Here is a 22,056-nt window from a genome sequence, read left to right as displayed (position 1 = left end):
CTTTAAAAATCATTTGTGTGTTTACTCTCCACCTAAAGCAATTTTAAGAAAGATGGAGAACATATGTTCTTTTGCATTTTATATTGTTTTTCTAAGATTAATTTCATATTCAGTATTGAGCTGTTAATGACGGCTTCTTTGTCCACTTTATTCATTCTATCCTTCTAGGATTTTCCTTGATCTTTTACTGGATGTATCACATTCTTACAGAAAAGCATTACCATCAGATAAAGGGTAGGAAAGGTTAGGCCTAAGGCATGTAGATACCCCTCAACCAGGGAGACCCCAAAACATGCTGAAGTTGCCCAATTAACATGGTATAGTTTTCCAAGAACCCATAGAAGATCAATAACCATCGTCCCCTCCAGCAGTTGCCCTATCGTTGTAAGCCTTGCTGAATATAGAGATGAGGATAGGAAGAGAGCATTCAGCTTATGTTATATAGCAAAATGAGATGTCATCCTCAAGATGGTGAACTGCAACTTCCAGCATTCTTCACCCTTTCCTATGCTGGGTTAGCGCTGCTGAGATTTGTGGTCCAATATCCAGAGAGCTACATAATTTTATATGAATCATTTTAAATAAGCTTTGTGCTACCCGCACTAGAGAAACTATTATATCCTTAAAATCTTCCATAACAAATGTTCAGATGTATTACTTTTGCCTGAACCTTGTTAGCAGCAGAATGACAACACAGAAAAAGTGTTACACTAAAACAACTATTTTGAACGGTTTTTATCTTAAATTTCCCCCAATTAATGGAAGTGTGCTGATAAAAAGAGCTCAGCAAGTGCAATGCTCCTTTTGCGAGCTGGGTGAAAACTTGAAAGCTCATTTAAAGTCAGTAATCAATAGCTACAGAAAATCCAGATTACCAATACCAATTGCACAAAAGACTACCATGAGTTACTGTTTAAAATATTTCTTGAATAATTAAGAATAGGGAGGGTTTCTATTATTAGGCAAAAGATCTGAAACAATAGAAAGTATCTGAAAGTTAAACCTTCTGTTTGTAGAATAAAACAATAAACTCGCTTTTTCAAAAATTGAAGAAATATACTGTGCATAAATCCCAGTAACAGCATTAATCAACATGCCTCTTATCACACATTGAGTATCTTTTGTAGGCACTTTAATTCTCCTTTGTGGAGAGAAAAAGTGGGGTATAAATAATAGTTCAATGGCACAACTGTCCAAGTCCACTGCAACAGAAGTAACAGAGCACCTGAGGTTTGATAAAACCAGCTGCATGCCATAAAAGCTAATGATGAAATCATTTTGTGGGACATTAAGGTGAATACACAACTCTAGTGTTTGCATTTTATCAAAACCACTTGAAAACAAAGAATTTCAGCCTTAAAAACAACACTACACAATAGGCTTTAGGACACTGTATTTCAAAAGACAATACATTTTAAAAGTACAAACATTTTAATGAGCAAAATGATAGGTCACAGCATGATTCTATACAATTCTCAGAATTTATTTCAGTGCACTTAATGAACATTTCACCTCACACCTGAAAAACTAAAATAATGTTAAGTACACTTCCTCTGATGTGCAGCAAGTTTTTTTAAAAAACAATTCACATCGTCTGCATGTAAATTACAAGCTACATACGTTACTAAATTAGAGAACAAGGGATCTCAATAAGTGATTATAGATTTTTCAAAGGTGTCCCATTTTAGCCTTTAGCTTGCCAATAGTTTTAGAATAAGAGGTCATCATTAAAGAATGAATGGCTCCCAGTTCCACTCATAAGCTACTTTAAAGGCACATGGCATATAAAGATCTAGTGTGTTCAAGCTGAAAAGACTGCACCTCATATTTGAGGGGTTGTTTGTTTGTTTTGTGGGGAGGAGGGGGAATATAATGTTACACACAATTATATAAAAATAGGCAATAAGTTGGCAACATTTAAGTTAAACCTTTTCATTCAAATAATATGGCCATATCAAACTTGGGCAGTGTACAATAAGTGATTTGTTTAGCTCCGCTAAAGTCCATAAAAATTATGGGAAGGGGGAGAAGAAATCATGTGAAAATCTAGGCTTTAATTTAAATAAATTTTGCCTGCCTGATTTGTCATAACCTCTTAAGACTACAAGTTGGTGGGTGCAGAACTTATGATCTTTAGTTTTATAAGGTGCCTAATATTTTCAAACCAAATACTTGAATAATTCGGTCCAATATTTTGAATTACACATGTCCCCTTTGAGTTCTAACAATAAGCTGCTTGCAACAACATGTCATGCCAGCACTCTAAAGAAGAAACAAAAATAAACAGTCTCAAACGTGTTAATGCATTGCTGAGGTGCTAATCCAAGATAATAGTGTTTTTATTTGTATCTGTTTGTTTTTCCTGTAAATGTTTAAGGGAAAGAAACTCTTTGGTATTCTGGTTGCTGCATCTAGGCAAGTTAGCAAAATAATCACATTCAATATTGAAATGCAAGGACATGGCATTTCACACAGAATTACCTGCACAAGTATATTGATATTAAAGAACAATGCTCAATGAAATGATGCTTTGTGGCAATCTTCATTCATTCTATAAAAACTGGTGAAATGTACACAACCTAAGTATTGAACACAAGGAAACAACCCATGAAACACAATGTGTTCAGATAGTTTGTTGCAGAATGTAACAGATATTTTCTTTCAAAATGAGGAGGAACATTTAGAACTAATTAAATCTTCAAGACATTCGTAATTTGGTGAATTCCAGTAAATAAAAATAACGTTATGTCAAATGCAAGTATTCTGAATTTTCTATTCATATAAAATCTCTTTACCATAATTCCATTCTCTTTACTGCTCACTAATCTTCTCATCAAGATACTTTTGCTGTTTGATCTTTTGATTTTGAAAGGACTTAAATTGCTTTTTAAAAATGCTACAAAATGCAATCTAGACACATAATTAACAGTATGCTTAGATATAAATCTGACATCAAGACTACCAGTACATTGTAAATACCATAATGAAATGCAACATCCTTTATGGATTGGATCCTGTAATATACATGCAATATGCATAAACAATATTATTTCAAGAATAATCAGAGAATCATGGCATTGTTCATGGTAATAAATAGAATAAAAACTAAAATATTACTTCAAGAAATCATTTATACAGAAGGTATGTGGGAGGCCCAAAGCTCAAAACTAATTTAACAATTTACAATCATAGCCAATTAACACTTATAAATTGGTCCTTCATTATTCACCAAACATCTCGGCTTATGCCAAAACCCTGGAGAAAATGAACAGAATTACTATTAAGCACATGCAGAAGCCATGACTGCTGTAGTATTCAAAAGCACATTGATTTATAATCAATATTTACATAAAATGCAATATATAAAACCCTTCAGCTTTCTTGCAGTTCATTGAATGCATATTCCTCAGGAGATTATGTTTTTATAGGCTTCTAAATAAACTAGAGATTTGTTTTCTATTACTAAGATTGGTGGCTTCAGTTGAGGAAACATGATAAAATGATGTTTGAACATTTCTTAAGTTTCATGATGTAAACATTTCAAGGAGCAGTCATCAGGATTTCTTTGAATCCAATAGCATATGGTCAAAAAATCATTTCACTTTTCTAAAGTTATTGGAGATTTCAAAAATGACACTTCAAACTTAAACTTCATATTTCTCTAATATACTTTTTTTCATCCAGTTGTCCCTTCCGAAGCATCATCAATAATCTTCAACAGGAGCTAGTTCCGGTACAAGGTTTACTGTTATGTTTGTATACAATCTCATCGCAAGAATAGTTGGCGTATATACCAGATTATTCAACCCATCAATGTACTGGCGTTCTCGGGAATATCTTAGGAGTTTATAGCTGTGAGGGGGGAAAGTATGAAGCATTAGCAAAAGCTAAATAACATTCTGTTGAAAGTGGATAGGATAAAACAGACTTGAAAACAAGCATGTGATTATTCGGTGAAAATACTGTTTAAAAAATGGACAAAGATAATCTCCACAGATCAATCTTAAGTACCTAACACAAGAATTTCAATCAATGTAATTCTTTGTGTATCCACTCTGACTGGATTCATACATGTAAAATAATATGTCCTTACTTCAATCCCAGTGTTTTTGGAACACATGATGTTGCTCTTTTTTCTTTCAGGCTTGAATGCAATTTTAAATGCCTTTTTACTTCACATTTTTAGGGGGGAAATGGGTTCTTTTGTCAGGCGTGTAATGCACCCAAGTGGAGACTGAGGTGGAACCAAGGGATGGGGTATTTGGAAAGAGGGACAGTATGATATTCTTATTAAGCAAAGGTCTGAGATTCTCTGCTCACTGGAGTCTGTGTGTAACACTTTATTGAATATTTTTTATTTTATTACATATTATTAAATATGCCCATTCCTCTGCAATGGTGGCTCCCTCTTGGGGGACCAACTTCAGAAATGTTTTAAATATGAAAAAGTCACATATGAGCAGATTTATCTGTTATGCTTTATTGGCCTAGATAAAGTATATTGACAATGAAATTGTTAAGCCTTATGATATTCAGACTTTTTTTTCTTACCGTCCTAGGAACTGAACTTCTCCTCTGTGGTGATGAGGAATAGATTTATACTTCCCTAGTTCGCCTTCTGGTCTTGTCACATTGTATCCTCCGTAGTGAACCCTATGATCAAACAGTTGGTTTATATTTGAAAACTTACATTTGCAATGATTTTTACATAAGAAGTCTATATGTGCAAATGAATAAAAGTCTTGTGCATGCTAATTATCTATGGCATTTCTGGTACAATTATTTGCAGGACAACAGAGATTGTTTTCAATAAGACATAGCCTAACTGTTCAGCTATGGAAGAAAAAAATCAACCCCAAAGTTATTGAATGATCAGATGTCTACAAATGCTACCTGTTGATTTCGGACCACTACAAAAATAAATCTTTTTTCTTTCTTTTAAAAATATTGTACAAGGGGGATATACTGAAGGAAACCTATAGCCAAAACTTTGGTAAAAAAATCTTAATTTGTTCAAATTAACACAGCAGCTGAAAGAAGGAAAACAGCTAGGCAGTAGATCAATTCTGAAAGTGCTGGCACTTTTCAAATCAAAAGCAGACAACAAAACTCTTAATATGTTATAGATATGCAGGTACTTAATGAAAGGAAACTGCATCAATAATATTATGAGATTATTTCATAGGTCAGTACTGTCTTTTTAAAAGTTGTCAAATGGTAAAACTATGAATATCACCAAAGCCAAACTACTTATTTAAATATGCTGAAGATAAAATCTTTACATATATAAATATTGTAAAGATCATCATCATACCATTATCTTTTTTAAACAATCTGGCTTCTGTTTTCATGTACAATAGATCCTCTCAAAGCTACATAAACCTTCATCAAAGTGCTACAATACAAAGCTTTGCAAATAACCTCCCTCTAACTTTCCCCAATTTGTTGTGTTACAACCAGGAACTAAAATGGATTCAACTGGGATTAGTACCGCTTGAGACACACAAAATAGTTAACATTGGAAAGTTAGCAAAATAGTTTTACTGTGGCACAAAACAACAGAAAATGGAAAAGTCAAGAAGGGAAAAATACCTCTGTGAGATATTGTAGCATCAAATCTATTTCTATTTAGAAACACATGTACTTTGTGAATACTCACCTGTTCCAAAGATCATCATCCTCTCCACCCCATCCCCAAAAAGCATTAGGAAATCCATTGATTTTTTTGAATTGTTCTACCGTTAGTCCGCTTACACCTCCAAAGAATTCATTATATGGAAGACTGAAAATTAGAGCAGAAATTTTATTTAGCATATCTCTCTTCTCACAAAAACTCCCAATTCACAGATACAGCTAATTCACCTAAATATACAAGCAAAATATTTCAGATAAGTGGTCTCAAATATTTGTTGAGGAGCTGTACAATATATGGAACCTAAACAGGCTTTTGTGAAGTGTTATATAGTTATTGCTACGAAAACACATTTCATAGAAATATCATGCATAAAAATATGTATTTATTTATTGCATCAGAAGCAAACCGAGGGTACGGATGTAATGTGCTTAAAAACACAAACAAAGTTTAAACAAAGTTTAAACCTTGGCATTATACTAAATGTCCTTTGACCAGTAGCTGGCTACTTGGAGTGCCTCTGTTGTTGCTCTAAGAAGGTCCTCCATAGTGCATGTGGCAGGGCTCAGACTTCATTGTAATAGGTGGTCTGTGGTTTGTCCTTCTCCGCACTTGCAAGTCGTGGACTCTACTTTGTGGCCCCATTTTGTAAGGTTGGCTCTCGTGGTGCCAGAGTGCAGTCTGTTCAGCACCTTCTTTGGAAGGCACTGAACACTTGGAATACATAAAGATTACTGTCTGTATACACAAATGGCTGGATTTAGAATTTTAATGTATCACCCCACACATATTATGTAAGATCAATACAATTTGCAAATGTAGGAGAAAGTAAAAGCAAAAGGAAATGGTATTATGGTAAGTAGTAGTCCAAAGATATATCAAAAGCTGAGAGGGAAAAAAAGGAATCAGAAGACAGTCACAGAAGTAAATCAGAGAGACTGGGAGAAACCAGAACCCAACCTTCAAAGACTGTTAGTACCAAGGATAAAGCCAGGAGGCAAGGAAAGATAAGGGAAAAGTACATAGGTGCATTGGTAGCTTTAGACAAGAGACTTTTAATGTTAGATATCATCTAATGTGTGTTACTATGAGGATTTTCTATTTGTCAAACAATGTTAGACAAAAAATGTCAGATAGACAGATAAAACCTTTCTACACATTACAATGTGACTATGTTACTTACATGTACATATATTTGTCCAGCTTTGCAGCAAAGTGACGTGGCATTTCTCCGCAACCATAATAATTTCTATCATTTTCAGGCAAGTGATCCACATCATGAAAAATTATACAGTCCCAATCACCATCCTTCATGGCTTCTTTGAAGCCAATGTTAAAAAGCATAGCTCGGTTAAAAGGTTGAACTCCAGTCTTAACAAAACAGGAAAACAAAAGAAACCCATATTTAACAGAAATACATAGCACTGTGTTGGATTTTAACCCTTCTACATCTATATAATGACAAATTTGCAATAGTTCAGAATAGAAAGAGAAAGAAAACATCTTACCTGTTCAACAACATAAAAAGCAAATTCCAGCCTCTGTTTTTGTAACATTGGTATCACATGTCGAAAAAATATTGGAAGATGTTCATGGCGATTGCGGAAAGGTATCAATATTGCAACCTTTAAAAATAGAAAGCCTGGTAAACCCTCATATGGTAGTAGTGCTGAGTTATTGGAAGTCAGCTCAAATTAAACAAAGAAACTAACACTTGTTTTGCTTATTGAATTATTGAATATTAGATATTCAAGAATTTTAGATATTATGTTTAATTTTTGTGGAGTTTTACATGTTTACTATATTTGAAGAAAAATATTTTATACTATTTAGATATAAAATGGGGGAAGCGGAAGACTTCCAAAAGCAATGTGATGAGGAAGTAGATCTACAACATGCAAGTTATTTTCATTGTCAAGATATCTGCGTACAATGCACAGTTTAATTGTAGGACAAGCAATTAAACTGTAGGACAGGCAGAACAAGATAAAATGATGAAGATGAGATTTAATAACCCACTTTGGCCAAACATGGCCAGAGCCTTAATGGTAACAGGTATTAGAGCCTTAAGACAACATGAAGAGATTCTGGTTAATGGCCAATTTCCTTTCTTGGAAGCTTTTAAACAGAGGCTGGATGGCCATCTGTCAGGGGTACTTTGATTATGCTTTTCCTGAATGGCAAGGCTGGTAGGACTAGATGGCCCATGTGATCTCTACCAACTCTATGATTCTATCCACTGCTAAGACTGACCATCTCAGTCCACCAGTTTGGTGTGTGGTCAATTAGGTCATAAAACTGATTCGACTATGGAGAGATAGCTCCCTTCTTGGTATCAGCATCTGGAAAAGGCAGTGTTGTCTTTTCATTTTTTTCTCTTTTGCAAAGTGTGTGCATTAATGTGTGTATGCACAAATTTGCAGGTCAGCATTTCACTGTTCTTTTCTTTGGCTTTACTCTAATTTTTGATATAATTTATGGTATGTGGCACAGTCCTGGTCTTGTTTTCCAGAAAGAATAGAGCTCCTCCTTTTTCTGCTTCCAATTATGTAATCTAATCTAATTTCTATACTGCTCATCAAGTGATATCCACATACATAGTTGCCTCTTTAGTTACATGAATAGAGTGTTAGCAATGAAAACTGTTGGCTTCACAAAATTCTATCATCCATGCTCCTATTCCATTTCTTGATCCTAGGCCACATCTCCTACAATGCTTGGTTTATAATTTAATATGGTTTGTTTACTGTTATGTGTATGATGCAGCACTGCATTTGTGCCGACTTTTGTAAGCCACTCTGAGTACCTTTTGGGGTGAGAAGGGCAGGGTATAAATATAGTAAATAAATAAATAATAGATACAGGGGGGCAACTATACTGCTTTATAGTGAGCCTTACTATGTCACAATGGCAAATATGGTTGTTGTATGAATAGCTAGCCCAACAAGGTACAAATAGCTAGTCAATTATACATGGGCAGACATACAAATGAAGCAAGATTTGTGACTACCATTAGAACATCCAGTTTGGTTTGAAGCCAGTTATAATGGAATAATGAATTGAACAGTTCTGGGATTGATATTGTAATTTTAGAAATTTTGTATACATCAGATGTGTAATAATATTTCATAATAAGCTTCCTGTTTAGATAGAAAAATAATTTAAAGAATGTATACATATATTCAGGAGTCTGTTAAAGCACAGAGTTGCTGAACTTGCAGACTGAAAAGTCACAGGTTCAAATCCCGGGAGCTCCAGCTTCTGCCAACCTAGCAGTTCAAAAACATGCCAATGTGAGTAGATCAATAGGTACCGCTCCGGCGGGAAGGTAATGGCGGTCCATGCAGTCATGCCGGTCACATGACCTTGGAGGTGTCTACGGACAACGCCGGCTCTTCGGCTTAAAAATGGAGATGAGCACCAACCCCCAGAGTCAGACATGACTGGACTTAACGTCAGGGGAAACCTTTACCTTTTATACATATATTCAAGAAATGTTTTATATCATTTTGAAAATGTGTTTCAATATTACAAAAGCAAGCAAGCTCAATACTCTAAGGAGATCCCTTAGCTTTAGCATATTGTCACATAAATGAAAAGTTCCAAGGATTTGTACAGTTTTTTAATACTAAGAAATTGTAAAAAAGTCAGCAAAAAAAATAAAGTAATACTTCACCTTCCAGCGTGGTTCACAATCTTTTGGCTTCCAGTGACCACCTGGTTCAATGTCTAAATCTTTTGAAAACATCTCTTGAATTTCATCCAAACTAATTTCACTCATATTGACATCAATAAGGCCTCCTAGGTAGGAAAAAATAAAGTATTAATTCTGATTCAGAATTCTGGTCATAATTAAAACAAGAATTGTAAGCCCTATTTCAATTCCAATTGGGTCTAACCCAATCTAATCTGATTACATTCCAAATCTGAATCAAGATTCAGAAATTCAGCTTTCCTGATCCCTGACTTTCTTTTAAAAACTAAAATTTATAGTAATTTTCATGTTTTTATACAAGAACATGAATTATGAAGACTTTGTAGCCCTTTCAGAGCAGATAAAACTGCCAAATGTTTTAAAAAGCTTCAGCAGGTTTTGTGCTAGACGCCTTTAACATATGCCTTTTTTTAAAAGTACTTAGTATGTGCTAGTGCACCCTGCTCTTTACATGGGTGTTCAATCAGTTGAGTGTCCAATCCAGCCAGTTTAAGGTATTTTCTGTACATTATCATCACCACCCTGCCTTTTTTTATGCCCTGGCAGTCGACTTACAGCGAAGGCTTTTTCCTATGTTCCCATTCTATTTATCTATGACAGTGGTAAAACTCAGAGAAGAGCCTTCCCAGAAAATCTCACGTTCATATGAGGAGATATGATTCACAAAAGTCCTAGACATAAGCCATATAGTGCTTTATAAGTCATAATAAATACTTTAAATTATGCCCCAAAACTGATCAGCAGCCAGTGAGCTGTTGCAACAAGAGAAACGTGTGCTCCCTATAGCCAGCTCCACTTAACACTATGGCTGCAGTTCTTTGGTCCAGCTGAAGTTTTCGAGTACTCTTCAAAAGCAGTCCTGTGTAGAATACATTACAAAAATCCAGGATGTTTGTGTCTGTGATATATGTGTGCAGGCAGATTTGTGAGAAGAAAGTATATAAAACACAAAAGGCATGTAACAGTGGTATACATTCTGCCACTATATTGTACATGCAATGGCTTTTAGTGATGACATGTCAGATCTGATGCATACTGATGAATTCAAACAATGAGATCTAATACCTATGTGAACTCAAAGAACTTTTTGAAAATAAAAAAGATCCTTGCTTTCTTCTTCTTTTCCCCTTTGTAGAGTTTTACTTAAGTTATATCACTATTCATTCAGGAATTAATTTTAATCAGTATAAAGATGTTTAAGTAGTATATTGAAAATGCCTATTTCAAAACAATCTGAAGTAAACAAACCATTTCAACTTACTCATGTAGGGTAGCTTTTCTGGGCAAGGTAGGAAAGGAGAATAAGTGAAATTTTCAGGAAGGTACATCACAGTTTGAGCAAGGCTATCGCTTGTATTGTTGGCTTCAGGATAATCTTAATAGAAAAAAACACAATAAACTGTTCAGCTATTTTTATAGCATTTAAAATGAAGTCTGCCTGATGAATTTTTAACAAGACATAATGTTTAATGTATGCTAATTATCTGATTGTGGTACACCATAATTTTTGGAGGTTTGGAGGTTTCTTAGTCAACCTCAAAATGTTGTTGAACTGTAAGTCCCATCAACTCTAGCCAGCATAACCAAAAGGTGAGGAATTCTGAGATCTGCAGTCCAACATCTGGTGGGCTACATTCTGCCCACCCTTACTTTAAGTTTATTACTAAAAACATATTGCTTTTTAAAAACTTAAACATATTACAGTCTTACCTGTACCATTAAGAGTAGTATTTTTATTAGTGTACAATCTGATCATATGTCCTATTGTCTTCACATTTTCTTTTAGCATTATACCTCGTGCCTGTACCATAAATAAATATGTATTTGCTGTTGAGAGAAAGGCAAAACCAAAATTAGTTTTAACCTGAATTTAACACTGAAAATGCATGGTTTTAATGATAATCAGATGAATCATATAATCTTTCTATTTTTAGGAAGAACTAACACAGTGAAATCAAATTTATATATAAAATGGAGGTACTTGGGAAATACAAAGAAAATTTTGGAGATGAAATGCAGAAAATTCAGTATAAATGAGTTGTTTCTCTTATTAATATGCATAACACTATTAGCTACAAGCATAAATCTTATTTTATTCCCCAACACAAAACAAATTAATTACTTATAGTTCCTGAGGCTGTCTCGTCCTGAGACATAACAGGTGATCAATAATGAGAGCATTGGTCATCTGTCCAAAAAAGATGCAAGCAGAAAGCTCTGCTTTTGTAAAGTATAATCTCATGAAACACTCCCAGTATCTGAAAACTTAGTGCCCTTCCAGGCAGGCCTTATATCTCAGGATCTGATTCCAGGTTTTCTGTTTATCCCAGATTATCTGGCAGTGCAGATTCATATAATCCAGTTTAAAGCAGAAGCCCTGGGATCAGATCCTGGGATACAGGGCCTGTCTGGTATGGCCCTAAAGGCCATACAGGCTGGGTAGGTCACAGACTTGATACCTCCACAAACCAAAATCAATCCCCTTGAAAAAAAATCACATTGTTTCCTGATGTATATGCCCGCCTGCTTATAGATGTCAGTGGCATAACACATAATCACATTGTATTTTTTCAGTTCTAAGGGTGCATTTTTTCCTATATAATCTCTAAAAATGAGGCACTTAGTAAATTCACAGGTATGTGTATTTTTGGTGGTGGTACTGAAATAAGGATTCGTCTTAAAAGCAACTGTGTCTTAGAATTGAAGAAATAGTGTGATATAAAATTCTGTGGAATCAATTTTGACTACAAAAAGGTACAAATAAATATTAATTGATAATGCTGATAATAAACCTATGAAAGTAATCTCCATGGCTAGATATTATTAGTTATTTACGACATTTCTACTCTGCCTTTCTCTACCCCAAAAGGGCCTCAAGGTATGACAATCCTCACTTTCTTCTGTGGCTATTTCTACACCATACAATCTTTAAAATCTATTTCAAAAGACTGGAAAGCAGGTTCTCAATGCCAGAACAAGATCTAGAAGGAAAAGCAATAACCCTAACTTTACGCAAACAGAGCAAAGATTTTTATACCACAGTGAAAATGTTTAATTTCCTAACAAACACAAACCTTCACCATGATTAACATAAGTGAAATTCTAGTACACCCTTTGAATTCTTCTTTATTAGGTATGTCAAAATACAAATCAAAATCTGTAATTTCGCTGCAAATAGAAACCAATCAAGTGAGTTAGGTAAATGTATGGGATTGGTGGTCAATTTCACCCCAGGACAGAGCTCTAAAATGCTTCCCTTTATGTCTCTATCAAAATGGGTAGGATTGTGACTAAGGGCTCTTTCACACAGCCATATAACCCAGAATATCAAGGCGGATGATCCACAATATCTGCTTTGAACTGGGTTATCTGAGTCCACACTGCCATATAATCCAGTTCAATGTGGATTTTATAGTTCTGTGGAAGGGGCCTAAAATAGGTATTTTCATGTTGGGGAAAGGGGTGGGACTCTCTAGGTGTCATGGCGCTGTGGTTGCTTTCATGATTTTTTTTCTTGCTTTTGTGAAATTTTCTACATGGTTTCTAGGCAAAAGCTGCCCCAACACATCTTTTTCTCTTTAAAAGAATAGAGTTTATTGGGTTATAAAAGATATGCAAGGAGTGTGGGATGTCAAAAGTGGTGTCTGGGGACGATATCCAGCTCATAGACCATATTACCCGAAAGTAAACATTCAAAAGTTCTTAAATGCCAAGCAGAAGAACAGCTTATAAAGAATAAGCCCCTGATTCCCAACATCACCTTACTAACACTATGATGTCATACCATAGGTAATAATGAGACTGCCTGTCAGTCTCCATTGACAACACATAGCTAGTTGATGATAGTGGTAGTACATGCAACTTTAACATAGCAGATTACCTCCAGCTGATAGAAGAGGTCTTATTCAGGTGAACATCAAGCCCTTTTTGACTCTCTCCTACTTTGTCTATCCCAGCTTTCAGGTCATCTCCTTTCAGGTCATGTAGTTCAAGAGACCTGTTTCACCCAGTCCTCTCATTTGAATCAAGTTCTATTTGCTTTTTACCAGTTCTGTGACACATTGCAACCCTTCTGTTGCACATCTATTACCTGTCTGAAGCATCTTTCTTATTTCTACACCTATCTTTCACTTTCAACTATTATTTATTTATTTATTTAATTTATATACTGCTCTTCTCCCCCAGGGGGACTATCCTGTTACATACTTCATGTTCCCTTTTTATGAAAGTACTGCATGGACTAGTATGGCAGTGAGAGAAAAGGATGTTGATGGTGTGATTTCTGAATGCTGGAAATACTTGTGATCCATGTAACATGACTAAACTATAATTTAAACATAAGCAGTCGGGACTTAGGTATGTGGCAATCAGGGCTTGGGCATCAAATGTTGCAGGGATCATAGCCCATGTGCTACCTCTCCTCTGTCTCTCCAGGCAGCAAGGCTGAGTAGCTCCAACCCATGCCATTCATCTCAAGTCACTTAGGCCCTAGGCACAGCTGGCATACATTCTTCACCTTTAGAATGAACTCACAATATACCCTGAAACATCTGGAGCAACATAGCCCCAGGACAGAGTCCATCACTTTCTACTCTCAAGCTTTACTGAGAGACCACCCACATTGCAGAATTATAGCAATTTGACACCACTCTAATTGTCATGGTTCCATCATATGAGATTTTTAGTTTGTTATGGCACCAGAACTCTCTGACAGAGAATAGTAAATATCTTACAAAACTACAAATCCCAGAAGTCAATAGCATTGAGGCATGGCAGTTACCGTAGTATTAAACAGCTACAATTTGGATGCAGCCCTAGAATTACAAAATCATACCAGCTGGAAGACTGACTACTCCAGCCTTTTGCCATGCCGGTATACACAATGGAAGCACACCTGAAACATGTTCCTTTACCTGTTACACATCATACAGGTATACTATATTAGGGTTTTTTTTTCAAGTTTTGCAAAAGGGGGTACTTTCACAAAGGCTCCAAAGTTTAATATTTCTGTATTGATCACCGCCTCCCAAATACAATGTGACCCTCACATCTGAAGGGGATATGTTCCACGGCCTTTCATGGAAATGTAAAACTCTGGGTAATAGCACTACTGAACAAATGACTTCTGGCAGAAGCATACTACGGAGACATTCTGGTTGACCTAGGAAATGCCTCAAGGACACCTTTCTAGGCAGCACTAGATGCTTCAGCCTGACTTGATGATTAATTTCTGGCCAAAGCATATCACAGATTCACCTGGAGGATCTAGAAAATGTTTAGATATGACATATATTTTCAGACACAGATAAATGAAACCTTGAATATGGATCCTGTGGATAAGATTATTGTACTGTACTTATTTCACGGGCTATTAGAATGCTAAGTTATATTCAGCACCTGCTCAACACAAAACAAGAACACAGTTGCCAATTTCCCCCCCTTTGGTTTCATTTTTTTTTATACCTGGCGTTACTTTTTGACACAAAGATTCTCAATATAGTGTTACTGTGTGACTTTATGAGAGGAACTTCATTACATTTTGAAAGTGTCTTTTTAGTGGGGTAGGTAATGCATTGTATATATTCTACATGTCCAACTATTCGTTGGGGTAGTTGGAAAATGCACTGTTCAAGTCAAACCAGTCAAAGTGTGTGTAGATGATGCCTTGGTCAGACCACACCTGGAATACTGTGTCCAATTTTGGGCACCACAGTTGAAGGGAGATGTTGACAAGCTGGAAAGTGTCCAGAGGAGGGCGACTAAAATGATTAAGGGTCTGGAGAACAAGCCCTATGAGGAGCGGCTTAAAGAGCTGGGCATGTTTAGCCTGCAGAAGAGAAGGCTGAGAGGAGACATGATAGCCATGTACAAATATGTGAAGGGAAGTCATAGGGAAGAGGGAGCAAGCTTGTTTTCTGCTGCCCTGGAGACTAGGACACGGAACAATGGCTTCAAACTACAGGAAAGGAGATTCCACCTGAACATCAGGAAGAACTTCCTCACTGTGAGAGCTGTTCGACAGTGGAACTCTCTCCCCGGGGCCGTGGTGGAGGCTCCTTCCTTGGAGGCTTTTAAGCAGAGGCTGGATGGCCATCTGTCGGGGGTGCTTTGAATGCGATTTCCTGCTTCTTAGCAGGGGGTTGGACTAGATGGCCCATGTGGTCTCTTCCAACTCTACTATTCTATGATTCTATGATTCTATGATTCTATGATTCTATGATGACAGTATCAACTAGTTATATTTTTAATTATCAAAGCTTAATTTAAATTGGCTTAAGAAACCAAAATGAGCATTATAAACAGGTTTTTAAAAAAAAGGTAAATCTGGCTTTCTCACAATTTACTCTGCTGTGGCTGCTCTCTAGTACTCTTTATTTTGTTTCTTTTCACCCCATTAATTTATCATTTTGGCAGTCCACAGCATCAATCAAACTCTCCTCCAGCACCACAGGTTAAAAGAGGTGATTATCTTCCTCTCATCTTTTTCGCCACTGTACAACATTCACAACCATACAGAGAAATCAAAAATAATATGGCATGAATGATTCAGATTGTTTCAGATTGTCAGGTCTTAGCTTGCCTCTGATTTCTTGACTACAATCTCTATTTTTTATTTTGGACATTATCATGGGTTCACATAACCAATTGGAAAAGATGGTGATGCCTGATACACTGGAAAGAAGTAGGCAAACAGGGAGACTATAATGCAGGTTATTTGACCATAGAGCCATTATGTAAAAACTTACTAAAGAATGACTGAACACAATTAGCTACAAAGATAGTAAATAACACTACCATTCTTCCAAGTAACATGGCTGCCTATTCATTCCTATTCCCAATTTATTGTGACTGTCCTGTCTTTAACAGTTGTAAATAGGATGGGATCAGATTAAAAACAACTCAAATTTAGACAGCCTGAGGAATGAAATGAATGCTTGTGACCTTGCTTTTATCCTAGTCTCTAATGAATACTGTTTCACAGGTGGCAACAAAGATGATGCCTTCTCAGTGGTGATCTCACCCCTTTGTAATTACCTCTCCGAGAAAATACATAAACTTGGCCACTGCTGGAAGACCAAGGCTCTTTTTGAAATCCCTGAAGCTTCCCCCCACCCCTTTCTAAACTTCATCAGGGGCCATGGGAGCAATATATTACTTTTATGGAAGCCCGGTGGCGAAGTGTGTTAAAGCACTGAGCTGCTGAACTTGCAGACTGAAAGGTTCCAGGTTCAAATCCCGGGAGCAGAGTGAGCGCCCACTGTTAGCTCCAGCTTCTGCCAACCTAGCAGTTCAAAAACATGCCAATGTGAGTAGATCAATAGGGACCACTCCAGCGGGAATGTAGCGGCGCTCCATGCAGTCATGCCGGCCACGTGATCTTGGAGGTGTCTATGGACAACGCCGGCTCAGAAATGGAGATGAGCACCAACCCACAGAGTCACACATGACTGGACTTAATGTCAGGGGAAACCTTTGCCTTTTAATTGTACTTTTAACATATTATAAGACTACATAGTCAGTGATAGCTGCTGCCTCCCATGTTCCCAAGATAATGAATCTACTTCAGGATATAGTCTGTTTTGGAAATAGCTTTGGATGCCCTGGAGAGCTCCTTTAAAATTCAGAGTAATAGACTGGCATGGGAGACATCAGCTACCACTGTATGTTAACCGCCTTTTGAGAACTGTGCATTAAATCCAACTGTTAATCCTAAATCAAATAGATAAATGAATTGCATGTTTTAGCTCGATCTATATCTATAAAAGTCAATGTGTGTCTATGTCTATACAAAGGCTGTTGCTAGATGCAGTGGCCCTTTGTGACATGTGTATGAAGGCAATGAAGGAAAGAAAGAGTCACAAAAAGAGTCATGTTGCTGTGGTGACATTGTGAGGTAGGCCCTCACAGAGCTGGAGAAGGGAATAAGGGGACAGAAAGGGAAAGACGGAGGATCTGTACAACTGTGATGACTCATGGGCCATGTAGTCCCGTTCCTAGTGCTGTTGTGACAGATGAAGAGGAAAACTTGGGTTTTCCACCTTTTCAGCCAGAAAGGGAACTTTCCCAGCCTGAATTAGAGCCCTTGCACCTGCAGGAGGTTTGTATTCCAGAAATCTGCCAAACAAGCCCTGAGTCAAAATCTCCCCCATTTTCTCGCCGTAATTATTATCTACAACAAAAAGGAGTTCAGCAGGCTAATCGCCGAAGCCTGAGAATCGCAGCAAAGCATTCTGATGATTAAGCCTGCTTCCATGAGAAATTTAAGGGAGTCATACATCTGGACACAGAGATTGACTTTCGTTTCTGGTTTCCCCAGAGAAGTGTTCTCTGGTGGGAAACGAGGCCCTATTTAGGTTCCTTGCCCCTTTTGGAATCTTGCGGAGTCAATTCGTCAGCTACTGGAGTAGCGTGTGTGGACAGCTACTCCGTTTCCAAGCCTCGTTCCTGTTTCCAAGCCTTGTTCCTGTTTCCAAGCCTTCGTTCCCAGCCTTGTTTACTTCCACGGATCTTGCCTTGCTTCCCGGACCTTGCCAAGTAAATTCCACGGATCTTGGTTTTTGCTCCTCGTTTCTTGTTGCCTTGTTCAAGCCTTGTGTTCCAAGTATCAAGTTATTACCTAGCCTTGCTCAAGTTTCATGGACTAAAGGACCTTGTCATCTCCCCTCACTTCGCTTGGCGAAGTGAGTGTTTCGGTTATTGGATTACAACTTTGGACCTTAATATTTCATATTGGACATTGTTTCTTTGGACTAATTTTGACCTTCCCTGAAAGGTCTACTCCTGAACTATTTCCTACACTTGCTTTTATTTACCTTATACAATTCCTTAATAAAGATATTAGTTAGATTCTGGCCTCTGTGTATGGTTATTGGTGCTCTGCAGCCTGGGTCGTGACAACAACACTTGGCATATATGCTAGTATTTGAACAAATCTTATAGATCTAATGGTGTACTGTAGTTGAAAAGAACTCTGAGATTCAGCCCAATGTGGGCTGAAGTACAAATTATAATTTTTGAATATATGTATATATATGTGTGCACTATGTAAAACAGCTGTCCTCAGATCAATCTTATTAAAAACAACTAAGAGGAATATTTGAATCCCATGTATGTATTTGTGTGACCCAACAAGCAAGCATCTGAAGACAGCAATGAGCGCCAGGAAAGGAAAATGTTCATTATTACTTCATGGTAGCATTGTCTTTGTCAGCAAAGATTTTTAAAATGACCGTGTTTGAGCAATTGCATATAAAATCTAAGTACTCACTCTCTTTTTAAAAAAGTTATCCAAATGCAATGTCACTGTTTTGGCAGTTCTAGTTACAAATTAAGCCACAGGTGTAGCCTAACATAGTCCTGTAACTTGGACATCAATTCATAATACACAATTCGCAACTGAAATACTGCCACTAAGAAAATGGGTGTTATTATTTTAAGAGTCAGCAACTTTTATTGGGGGGGGGGGGGTAACTGATAAAACTGGTGTGTGTTCATCCTAAACAACCTACCCTTGCACCCGCGGTCATTATAGCTAAATACGCATTTCTGACATCAGGAAGAGAATACATTTGAAAAACATACTTTAAATAAGCCTTCAATATTTAGAGCAACAAGAGCCAGTGTGGTGCAGTTGTGTGTGAAGTGTGGTGCAGTTGTGTGTGTGACTATAACTCTGGGAACCACAGTTCAAATCTCTGCTTGGCCATGGAAACCATGACCATGACCTTCAGCAAGTCATGCTCTCTCAGAGTCAAAGGAAGGCAAGAGCAAATCTCTTCTGAACAAATAAATTGTGCCAAGAAAAAACTGTGATAAGGTTGCTTGAGGATCATCATAGGCTGGAAACAGCTTGAAGGCACACAACAAAAAACAGCAAATTTAGTCCTGCTCAGCATATATGTGTATCATTGTATATCTTCAATTCTAAGATGCCATAAACTGGAATACGAACACTAATTTTAGTACCATAATATAGATAGATAGATAGATAGATAGATAGATAGAATGCATATATATACACCCAGGATTCTATGATGCACCCCTCTGTAGAGATGTTTCTATGGCGAAAATAGTATGTCGTATGGTAACTGTAACTTTTAATTCTACTTTAATATTTAGATTTTGTAGATTTTTAAATTGTAGAGTTCTTAAGGTTATGAGTTGCTTTGAGTCTAAGTGGGATTATAAGGCATAATAATAATAATTATAATTATTATTATTATTATTATTCATCCCATCCTTTATAGCACTGAAACGATGACTCCTTATGAGTTCACAAACAGTAAAACCTGAGGATGACTTGCATGTGCCAAAGCAGCCCTGCCAGACAATTGCCTCACCTCTGATAACCTCAGCCCCTATTTTTCCCAATGAAGCTCACTGACCTGATGAGGAAAGAGGCAAGGGAGCACCTCCATCATACATCAGCACCACTTCAACTGCCATGGCTCATTGCTATGGAATCCTGGGAGTTGTAGTTTCCTTTGCTGAAGCATGTTGATGCCTCACCAAACAGCAGCTCCCAGAATCCCACAGCATGGAGCCATGGGAGTTGAAAGAGGTGTCCAGCTGCAACAATTCTACAGCATTACTCATCTCAGGGCCCTTCCACACAGACATATACCTATAATATCAAGGCAGAAAATCCCACAGTATCTACTTTGAACTGGGTTATCTGTGTCCACACTACCATATGTTCCAGTTCTAAGCAAATATTGTGGGATTTTCTGCCTTGAAATTCTGGGATATAGGGCCATGTGGAAGGGTCCCCAGTTATTTTAGGCCCCGTCCACCAGCTGTATCAAATCCACATTGAACTGGATTATATGGACTCAGATAATCCAGTTCAAAGCAGATATTATGGTTTATCTGCCTTGATATGTTGTGTTATATGGCTGTGTGGAAGGGCCCTGAGTCCACAGTGCCATATATTCCAGTTCAAAGCAGATAATGTGGGATTTTATTCAGCTGTGTGGAAGGAGCCTCAGAATATCAAGGCAGATAATCCAGATATCCCCTTTGAACTGGATTATTTTAGTCCACACCAGGGCCGTAGCCAGAAAAAAATTTCGGGAGGGGTTTTGAAAATTTCAGAGGGGGGGGGGGTGAACCCCTAGCACACCCCCCCCCCCCTACAGACCTGTCAATATCTGTTTGAGATAGTGCCTAGAGGGACTTTTAATGTTTTGCATCTCATAACATTATGATGTTAGCATGTGGATTTGGTTAACCAGTTAAAAATCATGAGTAAACCAGGTTGTTGTTTTTTAACCTGAAAATTGGGGGGGGGGGTTGAACCCCTAACCCCCCCCCCCCCCCTCGCTACAGGCCTGGTCCACACTGGCATATAATCCAGTTCAACGTGGCTGTGTGGAAAGGGGCTCTGAGGGCCTTGCCATAACCCAGAATATCAAGGCAGGAAATCCCACAATATCTGCTTTGAACTGGGTTATCTGAATCCACACCGCCCTATAACCCAGTTCAATCTGACTGTGTGGAAAGGGGCTGTGAGAACCCTTCCACACAGCCATATAACCCTGCCATTTATTCCAGTTCAAAGCAGATAATGTGGGATTTTATTCAGCCGTGTGGAAGGGGCCTCAGAATATCAAGGCAGATAAATCCACAATATCTGCTTCGAACTGGATTATCTGAGTCCACACTGCCATATATCCCAGTGCAAAGCAGAAAATGTAGGATTTTATTCAGCCGTGTGGAAGGGGGCTGAACCATACATGGAAGAAGCCAAAGGGTTGGAGGATTGCAGGTCGGCGCCTTGTCCTTGAGGCCGGTTTCCCCCTTGGAGTCCCACCCACCGACTGAGGGAAGCGGAGGGCGGGGAAGGAGGAAAAGGAGAGGTCCCTCTTCCTCCTCGTTCCTCTTACCTATGCCAGGAGCCACATAGATGAAATAGAGGCAGGAGGACGAGAAGGAGAAGAAGAAGAGGAAGACGAGAATGGAGCGGTTGGAGACCCGCCGCGCCTTCCTGAAGAGCGGCATCCTCCTCCTTCCTTCCTCCCAAGCCGGGCCTTCCTTGGGCTCCGTCGGCGGCTCAGGGGCAGAAGGGGGCCGACAAAGGCGACCCAAGCAGAGCCACCGGGGAATCAGGGCACCGGGAAGAAGAGGAGGAGGAGCAGAGGCAGCAGCCCAGGGAGGGGGCCGCGGGAGCCCCGGGAAGCGGCAGGCCCGGCATCCAGAGCCGGCGGAAGGGGCAGAGGGCGGGGTCTAGGGCCGCCGGCGAAGGTGAGGGGTCTCCTCAGCCCGGCGGCCACCATGGCAGACCGGCCCTGGGTGCCTTCGCATCTCCTCCTCCTCCTCCCGCAGCCTCTCTCTCTCGGGCGGGAGGCGCGCGCTCCCAAGCCCGGCTTCCCTCCCCAGCGCGAGGGACAGGGCTCCGCTTCGTCACCCGGCGCGTGCGCGTCCACGGCGCGCGCGCTCTCTCCTGGTCCCCCGGCGCCTCGGCTGCAGAAGGCGCGCTTTGCTCGGGAAAGGGAGGGAGGGAGGGAACAGGTGCGCTCCGGAGTCGCTGGGAGGAGGCCGCTTGAGCATCCCTTCTCCCACATGCTCCAAATAATCATAATAATTAAAAAAAAAACTTTATTTATATACCGCCCTATCCCCTCAAGGGACTCAAGGCGGTATCCAACATACAGTAGAGTCTCGCTTATCCAACGTAAACGGGCCGGCAGAACGTTGGATAAGCGAATGT

General features: G+C 38.6%; 1 protein-coding gene across 1 annotated transcript; it reads right to left on the bottom strand.

The window, feature by feature from the left end:
• Window positions 1-1,376: 1,376 nt before the first annotated feature.
• Window positions 1,377-21,784, bottom strand: b4galt6 (beta-1,4-galactosyltransferase 6). The gene is made up of 9 exons (XM_062980420.1): window positions 21,233-21,784; window positions 11,058-11,174; window positions 10,609-10,722; window positions 9,309-9,433; window positions 7,141-7,257; window positions 6,816-7,003; window positions 5,660-5,782; window positions 4,552-4,653; window positions 1,377-3,852 (listed from the first exon to the last, which is right to left on the bottom strand). Exons 1-9 carry the CDS (start codon window positions 21,345-21,347, stop codon window positions 3,705-3,707), a joined length of 1,149 nt encoding a protein of 382 aa, XP_062836490.1. The 5' UTR covers window positions 21,348-21,784; the 3' UTR covers window positions 1,377-3,704.
• Between the last annotated feature and the right edge of the window lie 272 nt (window positions 21,785-22,056).

Source organism: Anolis carolinensis, chromosome 4, assembly GCF_035594765.1.
Source record: "Anolis carolinensis isolate JA03-04 chromosome 4, rAnoCar3.1.pri, whole genome shotgun sequence".
NCBI classification, from domain to species: domain Eukaryota; kingdom Metazoa; phylum Chordata; class Lepidosauria; order Squamata; family Dactyloidae; genus Anolis; species Anolis carolinensis.
The sequence above is the reverse complement of the archived record's forward strand: the minus strand, read 5'-3'. Positions and strand labels throughout refer to the sequence as shown.